The following is a 20,777-nucleotide window of genomic DNA, read 5'->3' as shown; positions in this document are numbered from 1 at the left end:
ACAGAGGAGCCCCATCCCCGTGGTATCTAGCAAGCACTCCTAGTTGTCTCCCAGTGTCATTTCCCAGCCTCCCTTGGGGCTGGGTGTGGCCAACAACCTTGTTCTGACCAATGGGAAGGGAGCATTCTGGACGTGCGCATGGGAGGCTATGCCTTTATAAGGGGTGGGGAGCACAGTCCCCTTTCCCAGCCCCATTCTCCCTGGCTGGTCCTCAGACTCAGGGAGGGAGGCTAGTGAGCATCTTCAAGCACGAAGACAAGGTAGGTGCCACACCTCAGGAATGGCAGAGCAACAAGATGGAAGGAGCCTGGGTCCTTACCCACCCACTTCATGTTTCCAATGCTTCTGGGAGTGGGGGCCTTACAGCACCTCTCCATTCTACAGAGCATGGAAAGGAGGGCTCAGGAAGACAGAACCATCTTCACTGGGTCACACAGCCCGTAAGTGGCCAGGCAACAGGTCAAGCCTTAGTCATGGACTCCTAAGTCTGGGCTCTTCTCAAAATCACTTCCTTCATTCCTGCCTCGAGGGTCCCAGGGGAAGGGGCAAAGCAAGAGAACTGGGAAGGGTTAGGGGGGGAGGGGGCCAGAGCAACCGGCTTCAGGAACAGAACCAGAGGACGGGGAGGCAGTGGGCTGCTGCTCTTTCCCATGGCCACCAGAGCCCGTCTGCAGGGGCAAACCTCCCCAGCGCCATACCTGCCCCTGGATGGGCCTGGGGCTCCGTGTCCCGCACCTTCTCTCTGTGTTCTTCGAGAAACTATTACAGGTGCCACGCTTACAGTTTGTGAAGTCCTTCCCCAGGTACATATGGATCAGGCTACTCCCCTGCTTTAAAACCTCCCATGGCTCCCAGTGCCAGAGGGCTGAGCCCTACACCCCGAGCCTGGTGTTTGAGGAGGCTTGTGATCAGGCCCTGAGCCCTTCATCCCATTCCCCGCTCCCTCTCCAGCACCTGCCCCCCACCCATGCTTCCAGGCTGTCCACCTGCTGTTCCTGCTGCCTGGAATATCCTCCCCCTCTACAGCCTGGGTAACTCTGCTGACCCTGAGACCCAGCAGGAAGGCCCCCTCCTCCATGAAGTCCTCCCTGCTGCCTGCCCCCCACATGGAGTCGGCTGTCGCTTCCTCAGCTTTTGGTGGATGGTCTGTTCACTTCACCCCCTGATGCATCTGGATGGGGCCCAGGGCTGGCTCCTCTCTGGTCCCCAGAGGAGATGGCTGAAGGGTTACTAGCCTCACTTTCACATTATATAGGAGAGGAAACTGATGGACAAGAGCCAGTTGAAGACCAGAAAAGCTCCAGTGCCACAGTGTTTCCTGCGGAGCCCCCTCCTCATTAGAGGCCTTTGCCTGCCTGCTGCCATTGTCCCTGCTTTGCAGAGGAGAAAACAGAGCCATAAGGGGTGAACTGACTTGGCCACGGTCGCAGGGCTAGTGGGACGTAGTGTAGCATCGCATGGGTGACAAGGGGTGATAGTGTCACCTCCCTCTCAGGGTTGTCTTGCACACTTAGGAAGGTAACAGGTATGAAGGGGCTGGTAGCCAGAGGGAGCTTGACAAGATGGCGACTTCCGACTGTCATCCCTCCCCTAGGGATTCAGGCAGGAGGCTGGCTTTGCTCTGTCCCCCCAGGAGGGTCTCATCTCCTTGGCCTTCCCAGTGTCACCCAGGCTGTACTCCTTCTCTTCTCTGGGCTTGGGAGAGCAATGGAGACGGGAAGCTCATTCTTCCCAGGAGCTTTGCCAGTGACAGAGACACCAGGGAAGCCATTGCCCAGCTCAGAGCTTCCACGGGTGGGGGGTGGATTTGGGGTTCCCATCCCAGCAACCCCTGAAGCCTGAGCCCAGGGTGGGGACCTGTAACTGTGGGGCCTGAAGCCCAGCTGTCATTCACAGGCTGGGTCACCCGGGTCTAATCACCATGCCTCTCTGGGCATTGGTTTCTGCCCCTATAAAATGGGGCATTGGCACTGGGGTTCTGGATTCTACTTGCCAATCATTTCTTACTGAATCGGCCTACCAGTTCTTCCTGTGAAGGACCCATTCCAGAGGCAGGTGCACGGAGGGACTCCCGTGATGTGCCCGGACTCACCCAGTGACTGAGCAGTAGCAGCAAAACTGGGTCTCGGAGCCCCCGTGCTCTCTCCTCTCCTTCTTAGTTGATGCTGTGGTCTTGCTGGGCTGGGGCCCCATGGGCATTCAGCTGTGTCCTCTAAGTGCTTCTGGGACGGCCCAGAGACAAGGATGGTTTTAGACACCCCTGGGGCTCAGGCAGGAAATCTGGGGCAGCCTGGACCCAGCCAGCGGGGTTGTTCCTAAACTGGAGATGAGAGAAGATGAGTTCCCAGGCCCGGCTCTTCTGTGGCCCTGGGCGGGGTTGTGACAGGCAGGAGATGACAGCTGCTCCCTCCCCGTCGTGGCTTTCGGAGAGGACAGGGAGCCTCAAGGAGGCAGGGACCTCAGGGTTCCTGTGTCCCATTCCCTGCACCCCGGGAGAAGCTTGGGGGTGAAATGCCGACCACCTTGGCCCCAGGGGACACCTCGCCCAGGCCTCTCCTGGTGCAGAAGTAAAGGAGTCCAGGTCACACAGAGGCAGATCCAGGAGGGAACCGATGTCCCAGTACTAAGGCCCTGGCTTCCCACACATCTGCCATGGCGCTCCCTCTGTGGAGGGGGAGAGCACTTAGCAGCCTGGCTGTGTGTCTGCGCGGCCTCTCTGAGCCGCTTTCCGCTTCTGTAAACTGGGCCTATCACTGGCCTCCCAGAGCTCTCGAGAGAATCAAGCAGGCTTATGTTGAGGGAAAGAGGACCCTTTTCTCACTACCACCCCAGATGACCCCAGGGAAGGTTTCTCCAACTCCTAAATACCGGCTTCTGTGCCCCAAACCCTGGGGTCAGAGGAAGGAACAGCTGTTTTGTGGGCAGCCACTTCGTGCCAGATACGGAACATCTGTGCTCTTACCTAAGCTTCAAAACAGCACTGGGAGGTAAGTATCATTCCCTGCTTTTTGTGCAGATGGGGAAACTGAGACTCGGAGCTGAGTCCTTTCCTGCTGTCTGGGCTGGAGCCCCAGGGGTGCACATTAGGAGGGACCCCCAGAGTGGGGGAGACACAGGTCAATGGAGGGCCAGGGCTCAGGGAGGGGCAGGACAGACCCAGTCCTCCCCTCAGAGGGGACACAGGACCTAGGCGCAAATCCCAAACACGGATTTCAGTTCTGTGAGCAGAGCAAAGGAGAGCTGGGGGAGGGTGTATAATGGCGGGGTGGGGAGGGGCAAGGCTGACGAGCCCTGGGGGCCCACAGAAGGTGCAGAGAAGGTCTGAAGGACCGGAAGGAACCAAGGGGATGATTGGGAGTGGGAGTTCCTGCCAGGAGTCAAGGCAGGGGCCAAGCCCCAAGGCCAGAGCACAAATACGGGGATGAGAACAAGTTCAGCTACCAGGGGACGGAGGAGGGTGGGGGCGCAGGAGCCACTGTGTGCAGATGGGAAGGGATTTTAAACTCCATTTGGACAGCGCTGGGGAGCCACTGAGGGTTTTAAGCAGAGTGAGTGAGTGGTTTAGATCCAGGGGAGAAGGCAGCTAATTGGGGATCCAAAGAGGGGGGTCCACAGGACTTGAAGGATTGGGGGTATGGGGGAGAGGAGGGAGCCTAAGGTGACACCCCCCTCCCCCCCCTTTTGATGGCCCTCTGGTGGGCAATGGGGCCCTTTACAGGGTGGGGAACAGGAGGAGTAGGAATGGGCCATGATCACTGGGAGCAGGGACACTTCTGGGGAGGTGTCTGGTTGCTGAAAGTGAGGCTGGACTTGTGGGCCCAGCCCCGCAGAGCCCCAACGTCAGGGGAGGGCAGAGGCGGCCCAGAGGAAGAAAAGTCAGGAAGGGCAGGCAAGAAGAGCAAGTGGTAAAGGCCAGGGCAGGTGGAGTCGCAAGGACAAGGACGGGAGACTGTCTGAGCTTTGGCCTCGAGGTGGTGTCCCCAGGAAAAGCAGCCACGGGGGACAGGGCCACAGACAATGTTGGGTGCAGCGTCGAGCGAGCGGTAGGTGGGACTGCCCGAGGGTGGGGGGGGCGGCGTAGAGGGGTCAATGTGCGGGAATGGAGGTCGACTGGGGGTCTCGAGCAAAGGAGGTGGCAGGAGGGGACAGGAAGGAGGCCACCGCCTCAGTGGAGCCTGAACCACAGCCCAGGCGCAGAGCGGAGGGACTTCTCTCTCGAGCTCAGGCCACAGGAGCCTTCAGTCCCACACGGCGGCAGGAAGGCGACCCCGGCCTGGCTCTCCGACCCTACACGACCCCTGGCTCGGCCCCATGCGCTCCGCGGGAGGCCGGTAGCCTCACGGTCGGTCCCGCAGGAGACTCCGCCCCCAGGGGTGGCCTCGGTCGCTCCCAGGGATGCCTGTCCCCGAGGGCTGGGCAAGGAGCTCCCGGGGCGCTGAGGCCACCCCCGGTCTCCTCGGCCGAGCTGGGTTCGAGGCCTAGCCGTGCTGTGTGGCGCCCTGCGAGGTGGGGTGGCCCAGGCCGGCGACTTCCTCGAGCTCCCCCCTCCCCGCCCGGGGCGCACAGCCGGGTCTCATTACCGCCCCTCCCTCTCCCCCGCGCCCCACGGGCCGGGGGGTCTCGGCGGCCGGGGGAGGGGCGGGTTATAATCAATCCCAGCCCGGAAATTCCTCCCGAGGGGCCCGGGCTGCGGGGGCCCGGGGGGGGGGGGCGGCTCAGAGCCTGGCCGGCCGCCCGCGCCACCCCTCCTCCTCCTCCGAGCCCGCCCCCCGCATCATGGAAACTGGGCCGCCAGCCGACCCCCTCGCTCCGCTCCGCATTCCTGCCTCAGGGGGCGGGCGGGGCTCGAGAGCTGGGCGGCCCGGTCAGGCCCGCGGCGGGGGGCGCCCCCAGTGCCTCGGCGTTGGGGGCCGACACCGCCTCCCCACTCCAGGTGGGGCACATCTTCTCAGGGAAGGCCGGCGGGACCCGTGACCCTCCGTTAGACTCACTCAGCTCTGAGAAGCGACTCAGCCCCGCCGCCTCCACCCCTGCCGCGGGCTCCTATTCACTGAGCGCTCGCGGGACTACCTAGGCTGCGCCCCGTGTCGCGTCCCCGCCCCCAACGCTGGATTTTCGCCTCTTGCGAGGCGGACACCATTAAGCCCATTTTCCAGGTGAAGGCAGTGAGGATCATGGAGGGGAAAGGCTGGGGGGCGGGCGGAGCAGGGACCCGGCCGCATCCTCCGGGGAGCTCCCCGGACGGCGCGGGGCAGCAGTGGGCTCTCGGACGCCCCCGCGAGTCCTCTCCCGGGCGCCTGGGATGAGGGGCTCAGACAGGCGCGGGAGGGCGTGCGGGTTTCGAAAATCCTGTCTGCGCGCTCGCTGCGGAGCCGGGCAGGGCTCTCCAACTCCGGGTCTCAGTTTACCCACGTGGGAAGAGGGGGCCCTCCCAGGCCTCTGCGAACGACATAAGTCCAGGACTCGGGCCCCCGGATCCTCCGAGTCACCAGGCGAGCACACAGCGCTTACCTGCGACCCTCAGACCCGAGCTGCTGCCTGCTTCCAGCGGTGGGGCCTGGCGGGGCGCTAGCCAGTCAGTCCCCCGGGCTCCTGGGGGGCGGGGCTTGGGCGGGGCCGGGCGGGGCCAGGGAAGGGGCGGGGCCAGGGGCCAAGACTCGGCGGAGACGGCGGCAGTGGCCGGAGCCGCGGCGCGCGGACTCGGACCAGGACCCCGCCCGGCGCGGCGGCGCCAGGTGAGCAAAACTAGGGCCCCCGGGTTCGCCCTCCACTTTCCTCAACTTTTTGTTTGGCCCCTCCCTCCGGAAAGGCCCTGGGGGGCGGGAGCCCGGTCCGCCCTTTTCCCCCGGGCAGAGTGTGGGCGCGGGCGGAGGCGGGACCCCAGAGTGCGAGGGACCCGGCCCAGAGCAACTTCCCGTGGCCTGAGACCTTCCGACTGTGGCTCCAAGTTTATAACCCCTGCGGTCCCAGCGTGGACTCACGCCTTCCAGAGTCTTGGGGTCTCTGCGTGGGTGCCCGTCTCTCCGCACGCCTCCGCCTCCCTCCCCGCAGGGACGCGCGGGGGCTCCGGGCGACCTTTCCGGAGTTGGGGCTGGGGTACCAGCTCTGGCCCAGGGCGCGGTGGTCTCTTCTGCGGTTTCGGGCTGGGGAAGAGGCTCCACACTCAGAGACGACCGGGGAACGGCCCTTGCCTCCTCCCAGGACGCTCCCGTGGCTGTGCCGGGAAGAGCACAGCGTTAGCTAGGGTCCGGAGGCCCGGCGTCGGGTCCCGGGGGAGCCCCCTCCTCGTGTGACCCCGGCAGGGGGCTCTGCCTCTCTCTGGGCCGCAGTTTCCATCTGTGAAAATCAGGCTTTGGACGCCCTAGACTCTGCGGCTCCATGCTAGGCCCTGGGCCTTCGGCACTCCTGTCGGAGGCAGGGATGGGGTGTCGTGCCTTGAGCTTCGGGGGTGCGGATGGGGAGTGAATGGGGCAGCAAGACCTCCTTCCTGGGGCCTCGGCACGGATTCCAGCGCTGAAACTGTTTAGAAACCAGACTGGGGGGAGTGAAGACGCACCACTGGACAGCGAGGTCCTAGCCCTCCTCCCCTGCGGCCCAGGGCGTCTGGGCGGGGGCCCCCGTTTCGTCCCCCACACACCCCCCTTCCGTGGGGGCCACACCACACACAGCCCAGCTACTCCTTACCCGGCCCGGCTTCAGTTCTTAGGCCCCAGGACGGGAAGGGCTGAAGCCAGGCGGCCCAAACTGGGGCGGCCTGAGGTGCTGGGGCGGTGCTGCTCCGTCCGGGACGCGGGCCACTGAGGCCTCGGGTGGAGGAGGCCGGAAAGGAGGACAGGCGGCGGGAAAGGGGGATGATTCATCCTGAGGAGCTCGAATTGGAAACGCTGCAACCTGGGAACAGCCTTGCCCGGGCCGACGGGAGAGCTGGGGGGAGGTCTCCCGGCAGGGCCCCAGCCCAGCACCTGCAGCCCCCTGCCCCCTGTTCCCTGCCCTGGCCACTGCCCGGCCGCTGGGGGAAGGGAAGCCTCTTCTACGCGGAGTTGAAAGCCATCCTGGGCAAAGTCTGCCGCTGGTCTTGGTCAGAACGGTCTTCCCGGAGTCTAGCTCAAGTCTCTCCTGCTGCAGCTTCAGTGCAGGCTGAGGAGGTCTGAAGGAGGGGGCGGGCAGGAAGAGGCTGGAGTCAGTGACACCCTCTCCTTCCTCCGCTGCGGTATGTAAAGCGCAGTAGGGGGGGGGAGGTGGGGCCCGCGAGCGACCCCAGCGGACCCGGGCGGTCTGAGCGCCCCCTCCCTCCTTTACTACGGTGCACCCACGTGCGGGGGTGAGGTCGATCCCGGGCCGGACTTACCCTGGAGACGCCAGTGCCGGGGGCCCGCACACCTCCCGAGGCCCGGGGTCGGCGGGCTGGCGAAGAGGGTGCAGGCGGCCGGAGCCCCGCAGCCGCGGATGCGCCAGGTAGCAGTCCGTGCCCCCCCTCCCTCCTCTCCGCCCGCGGGTCCGGCCAACTCCGGCTTCTGCCGCGCGTCCCTGGCTCGGAGCTCCGCTGCGGAAAACCCGAGCGGGGGCGGCTCCCCGCCTCGCGGCCCGGGAAAATCCGGGGGTGGCCGCCAGGGATCTCCAAGCGGCCTGGGCGAGGCAGCCGGATCTTGCCTCCCAATCTGGCGCTCCGACCTAGGCCCGTCGGTTCAGTCCTTGCCTCCCATCTCTCCGCAGAGCGCCCAGACGACGGCGAGATGACAGCCGGGAGCCCCGGAGACTGCGGGGAGGTGCGGAGGAGCCCCGAGGGCCGTGTCTCTCGCCTGGGCCGCCGCCTGGGCCGCCGCCGGCGCCCGCGCTCCCCGCCCGAGCCTCTGCGGGTGCGGGCACGGCTGCGGCTGCGCTCGCCGTCGGGGGCGTTCGCGGCGCTGGGGGCGCTCGTGGTCCTGGTGGGCATGGGCATCGCTGTGGCCGGCTACTGGCCGCACCGCGCCGGGGTCCCAGGGCCGCGCGCTGCCAATGCCAGCGCGCCCCCCCTGAGCGAGCTGCGACGCGAGAGTCGCGGCGCAGGCCGCGGGCATGGCCCGCACGAGCGGCTGCGGCTCCTTGGGCCCGTGGTCATGGGCGTCGGCCTGTTCGTGTTCATCTGCGCCAACACGCTGCTCTACGAGAACCGCGACCTGGAGACGCGACGGCTTCGCCAGGGGGTGCTGCGGGCTCAGGCGCTCCGGCCCCCTGACGGCCCCGGCTGGGACTGTGCCCTCCTCCCCAGCCCCGGACCCAGGACTCCCGGAGCCATAGGCTGCACAGAGCCAGAAAGTTGGGACCTGTCCCCGCGTCGGGGTACCTCACCCGTCCCATCAGTGCGGAGTCTGCGTTCAGAGCCTGCTAATCCTCGCTTGGGGTTACCTGCCCTGCTCAACAGTTACCCGCTGAAGGGCCCGGGGCTGCCCCCACCCTGGGGTCCACGGACCCAGACTGGCCATGTGATTATCACCGTGCAGCCCTCTGGTTCCTGCACTGAACATTCCAAGTCTCTGGATCTGGGCCTCGGGGAGCTCCTGCTTGGGGCCCCAGCAGCTCGAGACTGTGCTCACCGGAGCTGGCCACGGCTGGACCGCCTCAGTCTGGGGGGTTATGCCAAGTTGGAAGGAGGAGGGGACTTGGGAGCGCGGGTTTGAAGAGCAGGGGACAGCCTGCTAGAGGGCTGCAGCATGGACCGTGGTAACAGGACCAGAAGTCCCAATGTCTAGTAGATGCATCAGCCACTTCCCAGACCGGAAATGGATGCTCTGGCCCCAGCAGCTGCTAAGGCATCCTGACTTGCATGTCGGCAGAGAAATGCCAACTGCACAAGGGTTCAATCAGCTGGAGAGAATGTTTTCATGTGGAGTCTGGAGACCAACATGACTCGGCCTTGGGAACTCTTTAAGCCTCCAAAAGTGGCCTTAGCCTTGGACAGTACCTGAGGCAGCTGGAGGTCCAGGTCAGGGTGATTGGGAGATGCAGCAGGTGTCTCGGCAGATCCAAAGTGGTGGGCAAGGACCCCTAAGACTTGGAAGGTAGGTTGGGATATTACAGGCTGGGCCAGCCTCCCTCCACAGTAGCACCAGTTGTGGGGTTAGGGGAGATGGGCAACGGGGTAGAGTTAAGACCCTCCACTGCCATTGGGATGGGGACTGAGGTGTTAACTCCCACCCCCTCAGCCCCTCTCTGCCCTCAGCCATGCAGGGTACACCCCCTAGGGCTGCACTACTGCCAAAGAAGCCTTCCTCCGGAGGGTCCGGCCCCTTCCTGAACAGGTCTGAGAAGCCCCCTTCTCTCCTTTGTCATGGCCTGTGCTGCAAAATCTCCCCCCAACTGGCAAAAAGCATCTGCCAGTTCTCCTTTTATACAGCGTTGAAGCTGCATTTTGGCCAATGTGGGTAGCTTAATTTAGAAAAGAGTCTTTTCTAGGGTCAAAAATTTGAGTCTCCCTTACCCATGTGGAACTTTTCCCAGATTGCTGGTAGGAGAAGAGACCTTTAAAAGTTGATCAATTCTCAGATTCAGTCCTGGTTTTTTGGGGTTTTTTTTGTTTGTTTAGTTTATTGAAAAATGCAATACAAGAAGCAAGACCAAACACATTATCTAAACACTACACCATTTCTCTTACTACAAAAGGCCAAAACAGCAGACCTAATTATTGCCTTTTTAATCTAAGGATCTTGCCAATTTGATTCTGCTGCCATAGTTCCTATTTTGTCAAGAAATGTAAACAACTACTTGACATGATTCATAATTTTAAAAAAATTTACAAAGCTCCTTCATTTTTGTCACCAAAATAATACATTTCAGAGAGATTTGCAAAAACCACCAGCCTGGGGCTGAGATCCTGGGCAGATCTTTCCCACGAGCATTCCTTGCTGTCAGTCAGGCCATAGCTCTGGTTCTACTTCCCAGGGCGGTCGGGGCCCCTCCCGCTCAGCTGCCTTGCAGAATATGCGATGGGGGGGCCTGGGCAGGCGGGCAAGGAGGCCCCAAGAGGTCCCTGCACCCAGGTTCTGTGGGCCCTTGGCTTTTCAGGTCCTGCTTGGTGGGCGGGCGGGCGGGTGGGTGGGTGGCAGAGACCTCGTGTAGCTTGGAGGAAGTCTTTACTTCTCAAGTGAAATAAAAATAAAATTGCAGTGAGAGTTGTCACTGTGGTGTGTCTGAGTCACTTCAGGAAAACGGTTGCCAAGTCTCTGACCCTGGAAATGAAGCTCTCTCCTCCCCTCTTCACCATTTCCACCTGCACAGAATCTGTTTTTCTTCACACACACACACACACACAAATGCACACACAACTGCAGGAAGAAAAAAAAATCCAAACAGTTGTCAACCCCCCAGATCTGTTCCCAGAGTGGGAGGACAGGGGAAGAGTCTTGGAAGGACACCCTCTTCCTAGCTTGTCCAAATCTGTGGCTTCTCAGTGCTGAAAGGGCATTTGAGATCTTCTGGCCCAACTTAGAGTGAAGAAGCAGAGAGAAGCACGGTGAGCTGGTGACAGAGCTGAGGGGGCATGCAGGCCCCCATCAGCGGTGTGGACAGCGAGAACTCAGTGGGCCCGGTTTGTGACACTCACGCTGTGCCCGCTTCCTCACCCCCACCCTCTTCATTCCACAGCTGTCCACTGTGGGAGCTGGCTGGTAGGTCTCTCAGCAGGACAACTGGCCACTGGAAAGCGAGCTCCCATTACATGCTGTTTGATGTGAGCTGGATTCCCAACCTCACCACCACTCCTGGCAGCACGGCCCAGGCTTAGGCACCAACAAGCAAGCCCCACCATTTCCGACCCTATGCCCACAGGCCGGAAGTCTGCTCCTGAGACAGGATGATCCTTTCCCCCAGGCCTGTCACGCGTCCCACCTGAGCTCTTCCTGTCCCTCTCCAGAGAGAGCTGCCTCGTGGTTAGTAGCAGGCTCACGGAAGTACTAAACGAAAAATGCACACATCTGAAATCAGTTCAAACCAACTGAGTTTGTCTAAAACAAGACTCAGCCAGTCAAGGCTTTGGACACATGCGGCTGGCTCCCACTGTGGGGAGCAGAGGTTTTAGACTTTTCTCTTTCGCTCACGGCTCTTGAGCCCCCCGAGACTGCTGTGACCCACCGTCTATTCTCATGAAGTCTACCTCTGTCCCACCATACGATTCTAAGAACTTCCAGGCAGATGTGTTTGTGGGAAGCCAGCTGGAAGATGAGAGAAGCACTATTGAATAAAAATGCCCCCAGATCTACCAGGAATGGTGGAATTGGGCTCATCAGTCAGTCCCATTTTCAAAACCAAGCAAAAAAAAAAAAAAAAAAATTAGAAGTAAAATAAACCCACAACCCACCACAAAAATCAAGCCTACAACACCCGACAGACCTCAGATGGTGAGTGGGAATGAGCAGAGCTGGTGTTTGTGCTCCCTGTCGTGTGGGGTTTTGTGGGAAGGATGGCGCCTAAAAGTCAATTCCGTTGCTCCAGAAGGGTGTCTGCAGGCAGGTACTGGTCAGAAGAAGAAGGGTCAAGGAACACAACCTCTTCTCTGAGTCACATTTCCGGTCATCCCACGATTAAAGAAAAAGGCCCAGGGTCAGTCACCTGGAAACACTTCTTAGTGGGATCTGACTGAGGTAAACTCTGCCATTCCCTGTGTGAAGTGCACATTCCCAGAACTAGAAAACCTTTTTTTTTTTTTTTTAAACTTCATCAACTTTCCTTGCCCAAATCACTACTAAAAATGTGCCATTAGAGCTTTCGGCCAAAAGTGCCTATTTTTGTGTGAGTTTCGGTCTCCTGAGATGGGAGGTGGGGGGAGAACTTAGCAGAGCCACTGCTTCTGATGAGGTAAAAGGGGAGGGAGGGCAGGAAGGTGAAGGCCACAGATTTGTTCAAACATTCACAGTATCAGATATATCTGAAACAACTTCTTATGTCTTTGATCTAACGAAGCTCCAAAAAGAAAGAATAGGAGGAAAGAAGGAAAAACAATACTACATTCTTAGCAGAGATCTCTGCCTCACCAAAACCACCCTCAACAGAAAGACAGGGATGTCTCCCTGGGGTCTGTGGATCAGGACAGGTGCCCTGCCTCACTTGGTAAAGTCACATCATTGGCTCTGAGAAAGGGCTGGTTCATGAAGTTTCTGCTGACATCGAAAGGGTATAAAACTAGGGGAGGAGCAGGGAAGCCCCATTAAGCTGGCTTTGGCCCCCAACACAGCTGACAGTCTCTGGAGGATTTCCTCAAGAATTCTGTAGACCTGTCAGTATCTGAGTTGGAAATAAATGGGGAGAGGCTAGGTTGAAGGGGTTACAAACCACCGCATAAAAAAACAAAAAGCTCTTTAAAAACAGTCCACAGAGTGAAAAGTTGAACAATTTCTGGTATCACAATATAGAAAAAGGTATTAAAAGAATCAGCAATGTCTAGAAGACTCTCTCGGTATAAACTCCAAATAGAAAACGAAATTAATTTTCTGGTGGTTTAGAGTAATTTTGAAAGCCTGATGTCTTGACTATTGCAGGTAAGCTTCTTTATCATTTTGCTGGTTTTCTCTTGGATGGGAGACAGGCCGGGAGTTGGGGTAGGATAGTTCCTAAGAGGAAAGAAAGCAAACTTTTTAAATCCTGCAAAGGGAGACAGCCACCAGTCCCAGTGCCAAGTTCTTGTGGTCCCAGGTGCCAAGCAGGCCCTGAGCAGTTTTACTGAGGAGCCCAGTCCCCTCTGGTGATTGATGCCTTCTTTGAGTCACTTGTAAACTTCTAGGCGTAAATTTATCTGGATTCCTGGCTCCCCAGAAGCAGCTGCCCGCTTCCAATTCTCGAGTCTGGCCTCCGAGCTTCAGCCCTCTCTCCTCTATGCCCCAAGCCCTCATTTCTAGACCACTAGGTTCTGCTTTTCTTGGTTTTGTTCTCCTCTGGCCCTCTCAGGTTTGGACTCAAGAGATACCTGTGACAGCAAAGAGCCTTTACTTAGGTAAGTCCCAGCGTGGACACCTTGGGGGCTATTCCTGTTCAGGGCTCTCTGAGGCTGGGACAGTGAACACCCTCCCCCCACCAAGAATAGCCCTTACCTGAGCTCATTCCTCAGAGATTTCGGTCTCCTGATGGACGACCACCTTGGTCACTGACATGTCTGGGTGCTGCTCCTTTGCCTCCTTGATGGCCTGTACAAGGACCTGAGAAAGACAGAAACCATGCCCGTGAGGCAGACAGCAGCCTGACTGGTGAAGGAAGGCAGGGGTCTCAGGTTATCATTTCTTTGGCAAATTCAGTCTTTCTGTCCGCAGTACCAGGGCAGCATTTAGGCTAAGCGAGTTGATAACAGACTTCCTTCCCCTATCCTGCAGAGGGAAGCTCTTGGACTGAAAACACAGAGACCGGGAAGGCTAGAGTTGTCTTTAAGGAATCATAAAGGGACTTCAGGGGTGATAGCTGAATCTGCTGGGTGGACCTGGGAGGATTCACTCAAGAAGTGAGCCTGAAGGACAAAACAAAATCTGTGTTCAACGTAGGGTCACCGGGAAGTTCAGAACAGAAGAGGGAACTAAAGAAGCATGCTACAAAAAGGAAGAGATCTCTTTGGCTAAGGGAGAGGGAAGTAAGGAGGAAGAGTGGGACGGCCTATTACATGCCATGCACTGGCCTAAGCACATTATTATTATTGTATACTTAATCTTCATTTTTTCATTTTATTTTTAAAGATTTTACTTACTTATTTGACAGAGAGCACAAGCAGGGGGAGCAGCCAAGGGAGAGGGAGAAGCAGGCTCTCCAGTGAGCAGGGAGCCCGATGCGGGACTCCATCCCAAGACCCTGGGATCATGACCTGAGCTGAAGGCAGACGCTTAACCAACTGAGCCACCTCTTCAGAACAACTAATGAATTAGGGTAGTAGCACTGTTTCCATTTTTTTTTTAAAGTAAGCTCTGCGCCCAATGTGGGGCTCGAACTCATGACCCCGAGATGAAGAAACGGGGGCTCCACCAACTGAGCCAGCCAGGCACCCCTTATTGTTTCCATTTTATAGACAAGGAAACTGAGGTTCAGTGGGTAAATAAAGTGGTTAATGTTTCACAGCTAGTAAGTAATGCAGCAGGGATTTTAACTTAAATCTATAAGGCTTTCTTTTTCACTACACTGTCCTTTAGTTTCGGGGAGCCCCTTTATTAGCATCTGGAGGAATTTCAATCATTTTAGAAAAGCTAAATGATGCCAAGGGAAAGTGAGAGCAATGACGCCACTTCTCTCATTGCGCAGCAAGTCTCTGAGCCTCAAGCTCACAGCACCAAGGTGGAAGAGCCTTTGGGAATGGTGACATGGGGATTCTAGCTAGATCTGACCACCTGACTGTTGACCTTGGCTCTAAAGAACTACTTCTAGTAGGGAAATTCCTCTTTTGGTCTCTTGACTCCATGAAAGCCATTCTTAGAAGTGCCACCTCTATAGGCCCCTGGTCATTGTCCCTGATCCTTTTTGCCCACCCCATCTACTCATGGGTCAAGGCCCAGCCCAAGCCCTCTCTTTGATTACTCTGGCCTACACCGATCTCTCAATGAAAGCCTGCACCACACGACTTCTTGCTTAAGTGCCTCTCCACCCATCCACAGTATGCCACCTCTTAGCCCTTCCATGTAGCCCTCATACCCAGGAGAACTGAGGGACATAGGCGCATCTCTCTGAGCTATCAAGTGTGTTTGTCACAACCACCCTGAAAGAAACCTATGATTATCTTAATTTTACAAGTGGCAAAACTACAGCTCAGAGAAGTAAAATAACTTGCTCCAGGGCACACAACCAGTAAGTTGTGGCATCAAAGTCAACCCAAGGCTGTCTCACTCCAAACCCAAACACCTTCCGGTCCCATGGCTCTTGCTGTCCAGCACCGATTGGGCACACAGCTAGGGCTCAAATCAACCAGACCAAGGAGGTGGGTGCAGGCTGGTAGCGTAGCAGGATCTACTTAGCTGGGGGCTAACAGGCTGCACTTGGGCTTTGCAGCCTTATTGCTGGGACCCTGAGCCTGAGTTCTCAGCTGGGAGTCTCAACCCTGCTACCAAGGGAACTGCCATCAGTGCGGCTCAGGCTTCCTTTTTTTTTTTTTAGGCACTCAACGTATCAGCATAAAGGCCACGGAATTATTGCTCCAGCACTGCTGTCAGTGATTCCAGAAGCATTTGCATGCAGTCCCTCCACCCCCTCTTCTCTGCAGCTTTACTGTTCTAACCTCACCCAGCAGAGAACTGGGAGCATTAATCCTGACCTTATTATTTGCTAATTGCTTGCCGCACACAATTAGCACCTTAATTAATATAGAAACAGAGAGTTTGAGTGCTCAGAAGGGCCCAGAAATTATCTAGATCAACCTACTCTCTTTTAGGAGACAAAAAAGAATCCGAGGTAGCGTGGTTTGCCCAAGGTCACACAGTAAGCTAGCGACAGATGTAGGACAGACTTGAAGTCAAGGCTCCTGTTTGCAGGCAGTCCACCTCACTCTGCTTCCCTCGCCCCGAGGGCCACTACAGCCCTCTGCGGACAAGGATCACCCCTTCCTTCTGTCTTGCTATCTTCTTCTGTCTCCAGCACAGGTTGAGGTACACGCTATCCCCTGAACAGAACAGCTCCACCCACCCAGAGCCTACCATGTACCTCACACCGTACATCCCGTATCCCACGACTCTCACAACCACCTCGAGGGGAAGTTGCCCTAACGCCCATCTTAAAGATGGGGAAACAGAGGCCTAGGAAGTTAAGAGCTAGAATATCGGGAGACCTAGGATGTGAACCCAAGCCTTTTGAGTCTAAGGCCCATGTTCTTTCTATTACACTTCACACTCCCCCCACCTGCAGGCCCCATCCCACAGGCCTCCGTGGTCTGATTCCCTTCATCCTTCTCATTTAGGCACTAGAGTAGCCCAGGGTGTCCCTGGGGATGAAGATGGCAGAGGTGTCTTCTGAAAGCCAACTCCTGTATCCATCCATCTTCCCGCCCAGGGACCTCTTCCATGCCCAGAATCTCCTCAGCAGTCTCACCTGATCATGGTCAATATCGGCATCTCCTGTGATCACAATTCTCTTCTCAATCCGGGTCTCTGAAATCCCACCTTTTACAGTCTGAAACCAAAGAGAGGTGGTCACATGAGAAAGAAAGAAGGAAGGGGGGGAAAAAAAACAGTAAAAGATTTTTCTGAAAGCTCTACTCCAAAATTTCATCTGCTGCTGGGTACTGTCTAGAATAGCTTTCTTACCCACTTGTCCAAACTCTTGGCTACACCTGCTAAAATGAGCACACCTCTATTCCCATGGATTGCTAAAATCTTTAACAAGCAAAATGGAAAGTCACAAATCTCTATTTATTATTCCCTTTTTCTTCCTCCCAAACATCACAGAAATTCAGTGAGTAAACAAGACAGACAGGTGTTTCTTTCTGCTCTTTTCCTGTACATTTTGATTATTTTCAAGAGGAAACTCAGAAGACTATGACCAAAAATGTCACGCAGCTTGAAACTGGGCTCTTTATTTTCAAGCACTTTCATATCATTGAGATCAAAAGATCCTCAAGTAATCCCCTCAGGGTGGGTAGGTTTCCCTAATTGACAGATGAGGATAACCAAGGTCTAGACACATTAAGAAACTAGCTTCCAGTCATCTGTTTCGATAACAGAGCTTGGTCAGAAATCTAGATTTCTTACTTACAAGCAAATACATTTCCCTCTAGTGCTGCAGCAAACATGGACTGTCTCTGATTTTCAGGGAGTAGTTCCAATTTTAGATAATTTTTCCTGCTTGCCCCCATAAACAATATTTTAATAATTCCAATATTTCAACATGCAAACTATAGTTCCCATGGCCTTGATGCTGGACGTGATATAAAACCTTTTTGTTGGGCCCTGAGTTCTAATTTTTTACTTGGAAAATATGGTTGCACAATAATACCAACGACACCTGTCCTTAAACTGACTTTTTAAACTCACCTCCACAGCCAGACAGGGGAGTGACCAGGGAGACAGGCAGATGTGTAAAGAGAATGGCCACAGGTGACTTTATGAGACTATTGACTAGGCAAGGGTGCCCTCAGGGTCCCCCTAGCTTTACTGCTGGGGAAGCAGCAGAGCCTTTCCCCCTGTGACACTTGGATTCATTTGGCTCAGTAGGGATGAAGCTGAAAACCCTTGCTTCTAGACCAGGGTCCTTCTTGCAGAGAGAGGCAGCAAGCTTGGCATGCCACTGAATTCCAGAAGGAAGTTCTAACTGGCTTGTTACCTTGGTAATCTGAGTTGTGGTTGTGCTGCTTGTCGTCTCAGATGTGATGGTCTGAGCTGTCAGCAAGACTCCCGGGTCCAAGTCCCCATTGCTGTCGTCGGTCTGCAGAAAAAAACGCAACTCATCATCATGCCTCTCAGGAAGCCCTGTGGGCAAATGTGGCAGGAGGCAGCTTTGCTCTTCAGCTGTACATTCAAAAGCAAAAACCCGCTTCCCTTACAGTGATCGCTTCATAAAGAAAACAATCCCCCGGCAGCAAGGCTCCTTCTAAGAACGCTGGATGGGTCAGTTTCCCTAGCACAGGGTCAGTGACAGGAGCGGGTCAGGAAGACGAGGCAGGATTACAGCCAGAGGTCCAAAAGGAACGGCAATGACTGCACACGTGTGTACAACATTTTAGAGTTCACAAAGGGCTTTCAAAACATTGTCTTTTGATGCCCACACAAGCCCTGTGAAATAAACAGTAAAGGCAGAGACTGATTAGCACTCCCAGGTAAGAAAACCCAGGCCCAGAGAAGGCGGATGATTTGCTCAAGGACTCAAAACTTGTAAGTGGAAGTTGTCCTCTCCACAAACTGGAAGCTCTTTACATATCACCCAAGGCAGGAAAAGTATAAGCTCTTGTGTGCTAAGGTGTGGGTAGGTTCTGAATCATAGGGCAGAACTTTCCAGAAAGGACCGGGAAAGGTCCTTGCCAGGGTTCAAGGGGCCAGGGAATCTCAGGCTATCTTCTTTGAAGACTGAGATGGGAGCCTGGAACCAAGGAGACAGGAAATGTCCCTTTAAGACAACACCATGGGAGGAAACCTAAATAATATCTCAATGACATTTCTGACAACAAAACTATTATTGAAATGGACCATCTGATTAGGGAGGGTTTAAAAGTATTTAGAATGCTGGGCTATGCAACTAATCTATGCAGAGAACAGGGCAGGGGCGACTTCTTGTTTCTCTAGAGCTCGCCATATTATGACCAAAACAAATGTATTATGATCAGGCTGAGAAAGGACACTAGCAAAAAGGAAGACAGATGGTTATCAGTAGCCACTGGGCTGGTAGCAGGACTCAGAACTGCTGACAATCCTGTGACTGGGAGGGAAACGGAGGAGACTAGGAGGATGCGGGCTGCCCAGAGCCAACACGCTGTCCAGAAAATAACGACCAGTTGGTTCTGGGATTGCACACAGGCTCAGAAAAAATTTAGAGGATTGCAATTCTTTTCAAAAAGAACCCTGCAGTAAAAAAAAGTGTTATGTTACTATCTTTTCCTGCCCTCTTTATAGAAGTCATCTGTATTATACGCAGAGGCCTCCAACCTTCTTCTGAGCAGAACCACATTTCATTGAGGCAAAACATTGAGATATGGGGGGTGGGAGATAGGAGGAGCAGAAGAGAATTAGGAAGAAGAGTCTCTGGCTGAGTTAGTTCCCTTCCAGGTAAAAATCTAGACCAAACGAAGAGAGGGGACATGACTGTGATACTGAAATCTTACCCTAATGCTTTCTTCGGCCCAGACCCACCTACCTACCTTAGATTCAAACTCAAAGAACATTTATTGTACTCCTACTATGTGCCAAGCACAGGATGCAATTGTTACCTCAATTCCACCTCCCAATATCTGAAGTGGGTACTATTATTATCCTCACTGTATAGTTGGTCCGGAGCAGTTAAATAATTTTGTCAAGGTTCTATAGCTAATCAGTGTTTGAACTGGAACTTAGGGCAAGAAACTTCTCATCTGCAGACTGAGGTTTGGGTCCCAGCTCAGATGTAACTAGCGATGGGATCTTGGGCAAGTCATTCTGATGTCTCTGAGCTTTAGTTTTCTCATTCGTAACAGGCAGTACTTAACACAGCTCTGCCCCCACCATGGCATGGTTGAGAAGATCTAAAGAGATTGTAGAAGTAAAAGTACTTTCTACATTGTTATAAGAATATAAATTTATGTGCCAGGAGGGTTAAACTTTTTTGAAGAGCTCTACCTCTACTAAATCGGTGACCCTATAGTATTCTCCTACCTCCCAGCGACTCCCTTCCTCCCTGCTTTCTGTCTCTGAAGAAGTGGAAGATGGAGGAGACATTGTATGATTTCTGACTTACACTCTTCCTACACGTGGACTCTCTTCTTTGACCCTGTAACCAGTGTTTCCTCAAAATGGTGCTGCGGCTTTGAGAGTTGTTTATAAAGTTAAACATCCATTTATCCTATGATCCAGCAATTCCACTCTTAGGTGTTTACCCAAGATAAGTGCAAACATATGTCTACACAATGACTTGCACATGAATGTTCCCAGAAGCTTTATTCACATTTGCTCCAAACTGGAATCAACTCAAATGTCCATCAACAAAGAAAGGATAAACAAATCGTGGTACACTCGTACAACGGGACACTATTCAACAATAAAAACCAGTAAACTACAGATTCTTGTAACTTTGACGAACCTAAACAAACATGTTCAGACACTAAAGTTGTACTACTGGATACTTCCATTTATATGGAGTCCAAGAGCAGGCAAAACTAAGCTATGGTTATGGAAATCAAAGTAGTGGCTGCCTCAAGGTGCAGGGAATAACTAGAATAGGCTATGAAGAAAGTTTCAAGAGCAGTGGAAGTGTTCTGTATCCCAAATGTGTCTTGGTGACACAGGTATTTATATTTGTCAAGATCAATCAAATGGGGGCGCCTGGGTGGCTCAGTCAGTTAAGCGTCTGCCTTTGGCTCAGGTTGTGATCCCAGAGTCCTGGGATTGAGGCCCACGTCGGGCTCCCTGCTCAGCGGGGAGCCTGCTTCTCCCTCCCCCTCTGCCTGCCGCTCCTCCTGCTTGTGCTCTCTCTCTTTCTTTCTCTCTGTCAAATAAGTAAATAAAATCTTAAAAAAAAAGTAAGCATCATTTAAAAAAAATCAATCAAATGGAATACTTAAAAACTGTACACTTCCCTTTATATAGGTAGGCTTTACCTCAAGCATACACACACGCACATATACACAAACAGTGAAATCCTATTTTGGCTCCCCACCTCCTCTCACCATGTTCCCCAAAGTGTGGGAATTGTAAAATTAAAAAAAAAAAAAGGTAACTGGGCTAACCTGTTTGGCAAGATAATAAAAACAGAAGCAGAAATAGTTATCATACATAAATAACAATAGCAAATAATTATCTGGTGTTTATTATGTGCCAGGCACATTTTTTTTAGATATCACTCACACCATATTGCGCTATGCTTTTTTGTTTACCAGTTTATCATATACCCATCAGAGGCTTTTCATAGCTGTATGGAATTACCTTAATTGGATGTACCACCATTTATTTAATTTGTTCCCTATTGATGGACATTTAGATTGTTTCCATGGTGGTGACAACTTAATTTGAAATGCACATTAATTTATTCCTTGCAACAACCCTATAAGGTGGAACTATTATTAGCCCCATTTTACAAATGAGGAAAATGAGGCACGGAGTGATTAACCTGACCGCACATCAGTAAGTGATGGAGCACGTTCGAACCCGAGAAATTTTATTCCAAAGTTA

The 20,777-nt window shown here is 54.5% G+C and overlaps 2 protein-coding genes across 12 annotated transcripts in view; one reads left to right on the top strand and one right to left on the bottom strand.

Annotated features, from left to right (window-relative positions):
• The first annotated feature begins 5,675 nt into the window (after nt 1-5,675).
• Nucleotides 5,676-10,062, top strand: TMEM200B (transmembrane protein 200B). The gene is made up of 2 exons (XM_021684172.2): nt 5,676-5,735; nt 7,714-10,062. The coding sequence occupies exon 2, from the start codon at nt 7,734-7,736 to the stop codon at nt 8,655-8,657; it is 924 nt and encodes a 307-aa protein (XP_021539847.1). The 5' UTR covers nt 5,676-5,735; nt 7,714-7,733; the 3' UTR covers nt 8,658-10,062.
• Nucleotides 10,063-11,894: 1,832 nt separating this feature from the next.
• EPB41 (erythrocyte membrane protein band 4.1) overlaps nt 11,895-20,777 on the bottom strand; it is a 199,330-nt gene continuing 190,447 nt past the window's right edge. For all 11 annotated transcript variants that reach the window (XM_044914445.1, XM_021684167.1, XM_044914446.1 and 8 more), the window contains 4 exons: nt 17,248-17,349; nt 16,018-16,098; nt 13,059-13,163; nt 11,895-12,581 (listed from right to left, as the gene is read on the bottom strand). In XM_044914445.1, coding sequence (XP_044770380.1) covers nt 13,065-13,163; nt 16,018-16,098; nt 17,248-17,349 — 282 coding nt within the window. In that variant the 3' untranslated portion in view covers nt 11,895-12,581; nt 13,059-13,064. The remainder of the gene's footprint in view (nt 12,582-13,058; nt 13,164-16,017; nt 16,099-17,247; nt 17,350-20,777) is intronic.

The sequence above is a fragment of the Neomonachus schauinslandi genome, chromosome 4 (assembly GCF_002201575.2).
Source record: "Neomonachus schauinslandi chromosome 4, ASM220157v2, whole genome shotgun sequence".
Lineage (NCBI taxonomy): Eukaryota > Metazoa > Chordata > Mammalia > Carnivora > Phocidae > Neomonachus > Neomonachus schauinslandi.
The sequence above is the reverse complement of the archived record's forward strand: the minus strand, read 5'-3'. Positions and strand labels throughout refer to the sequence as shown.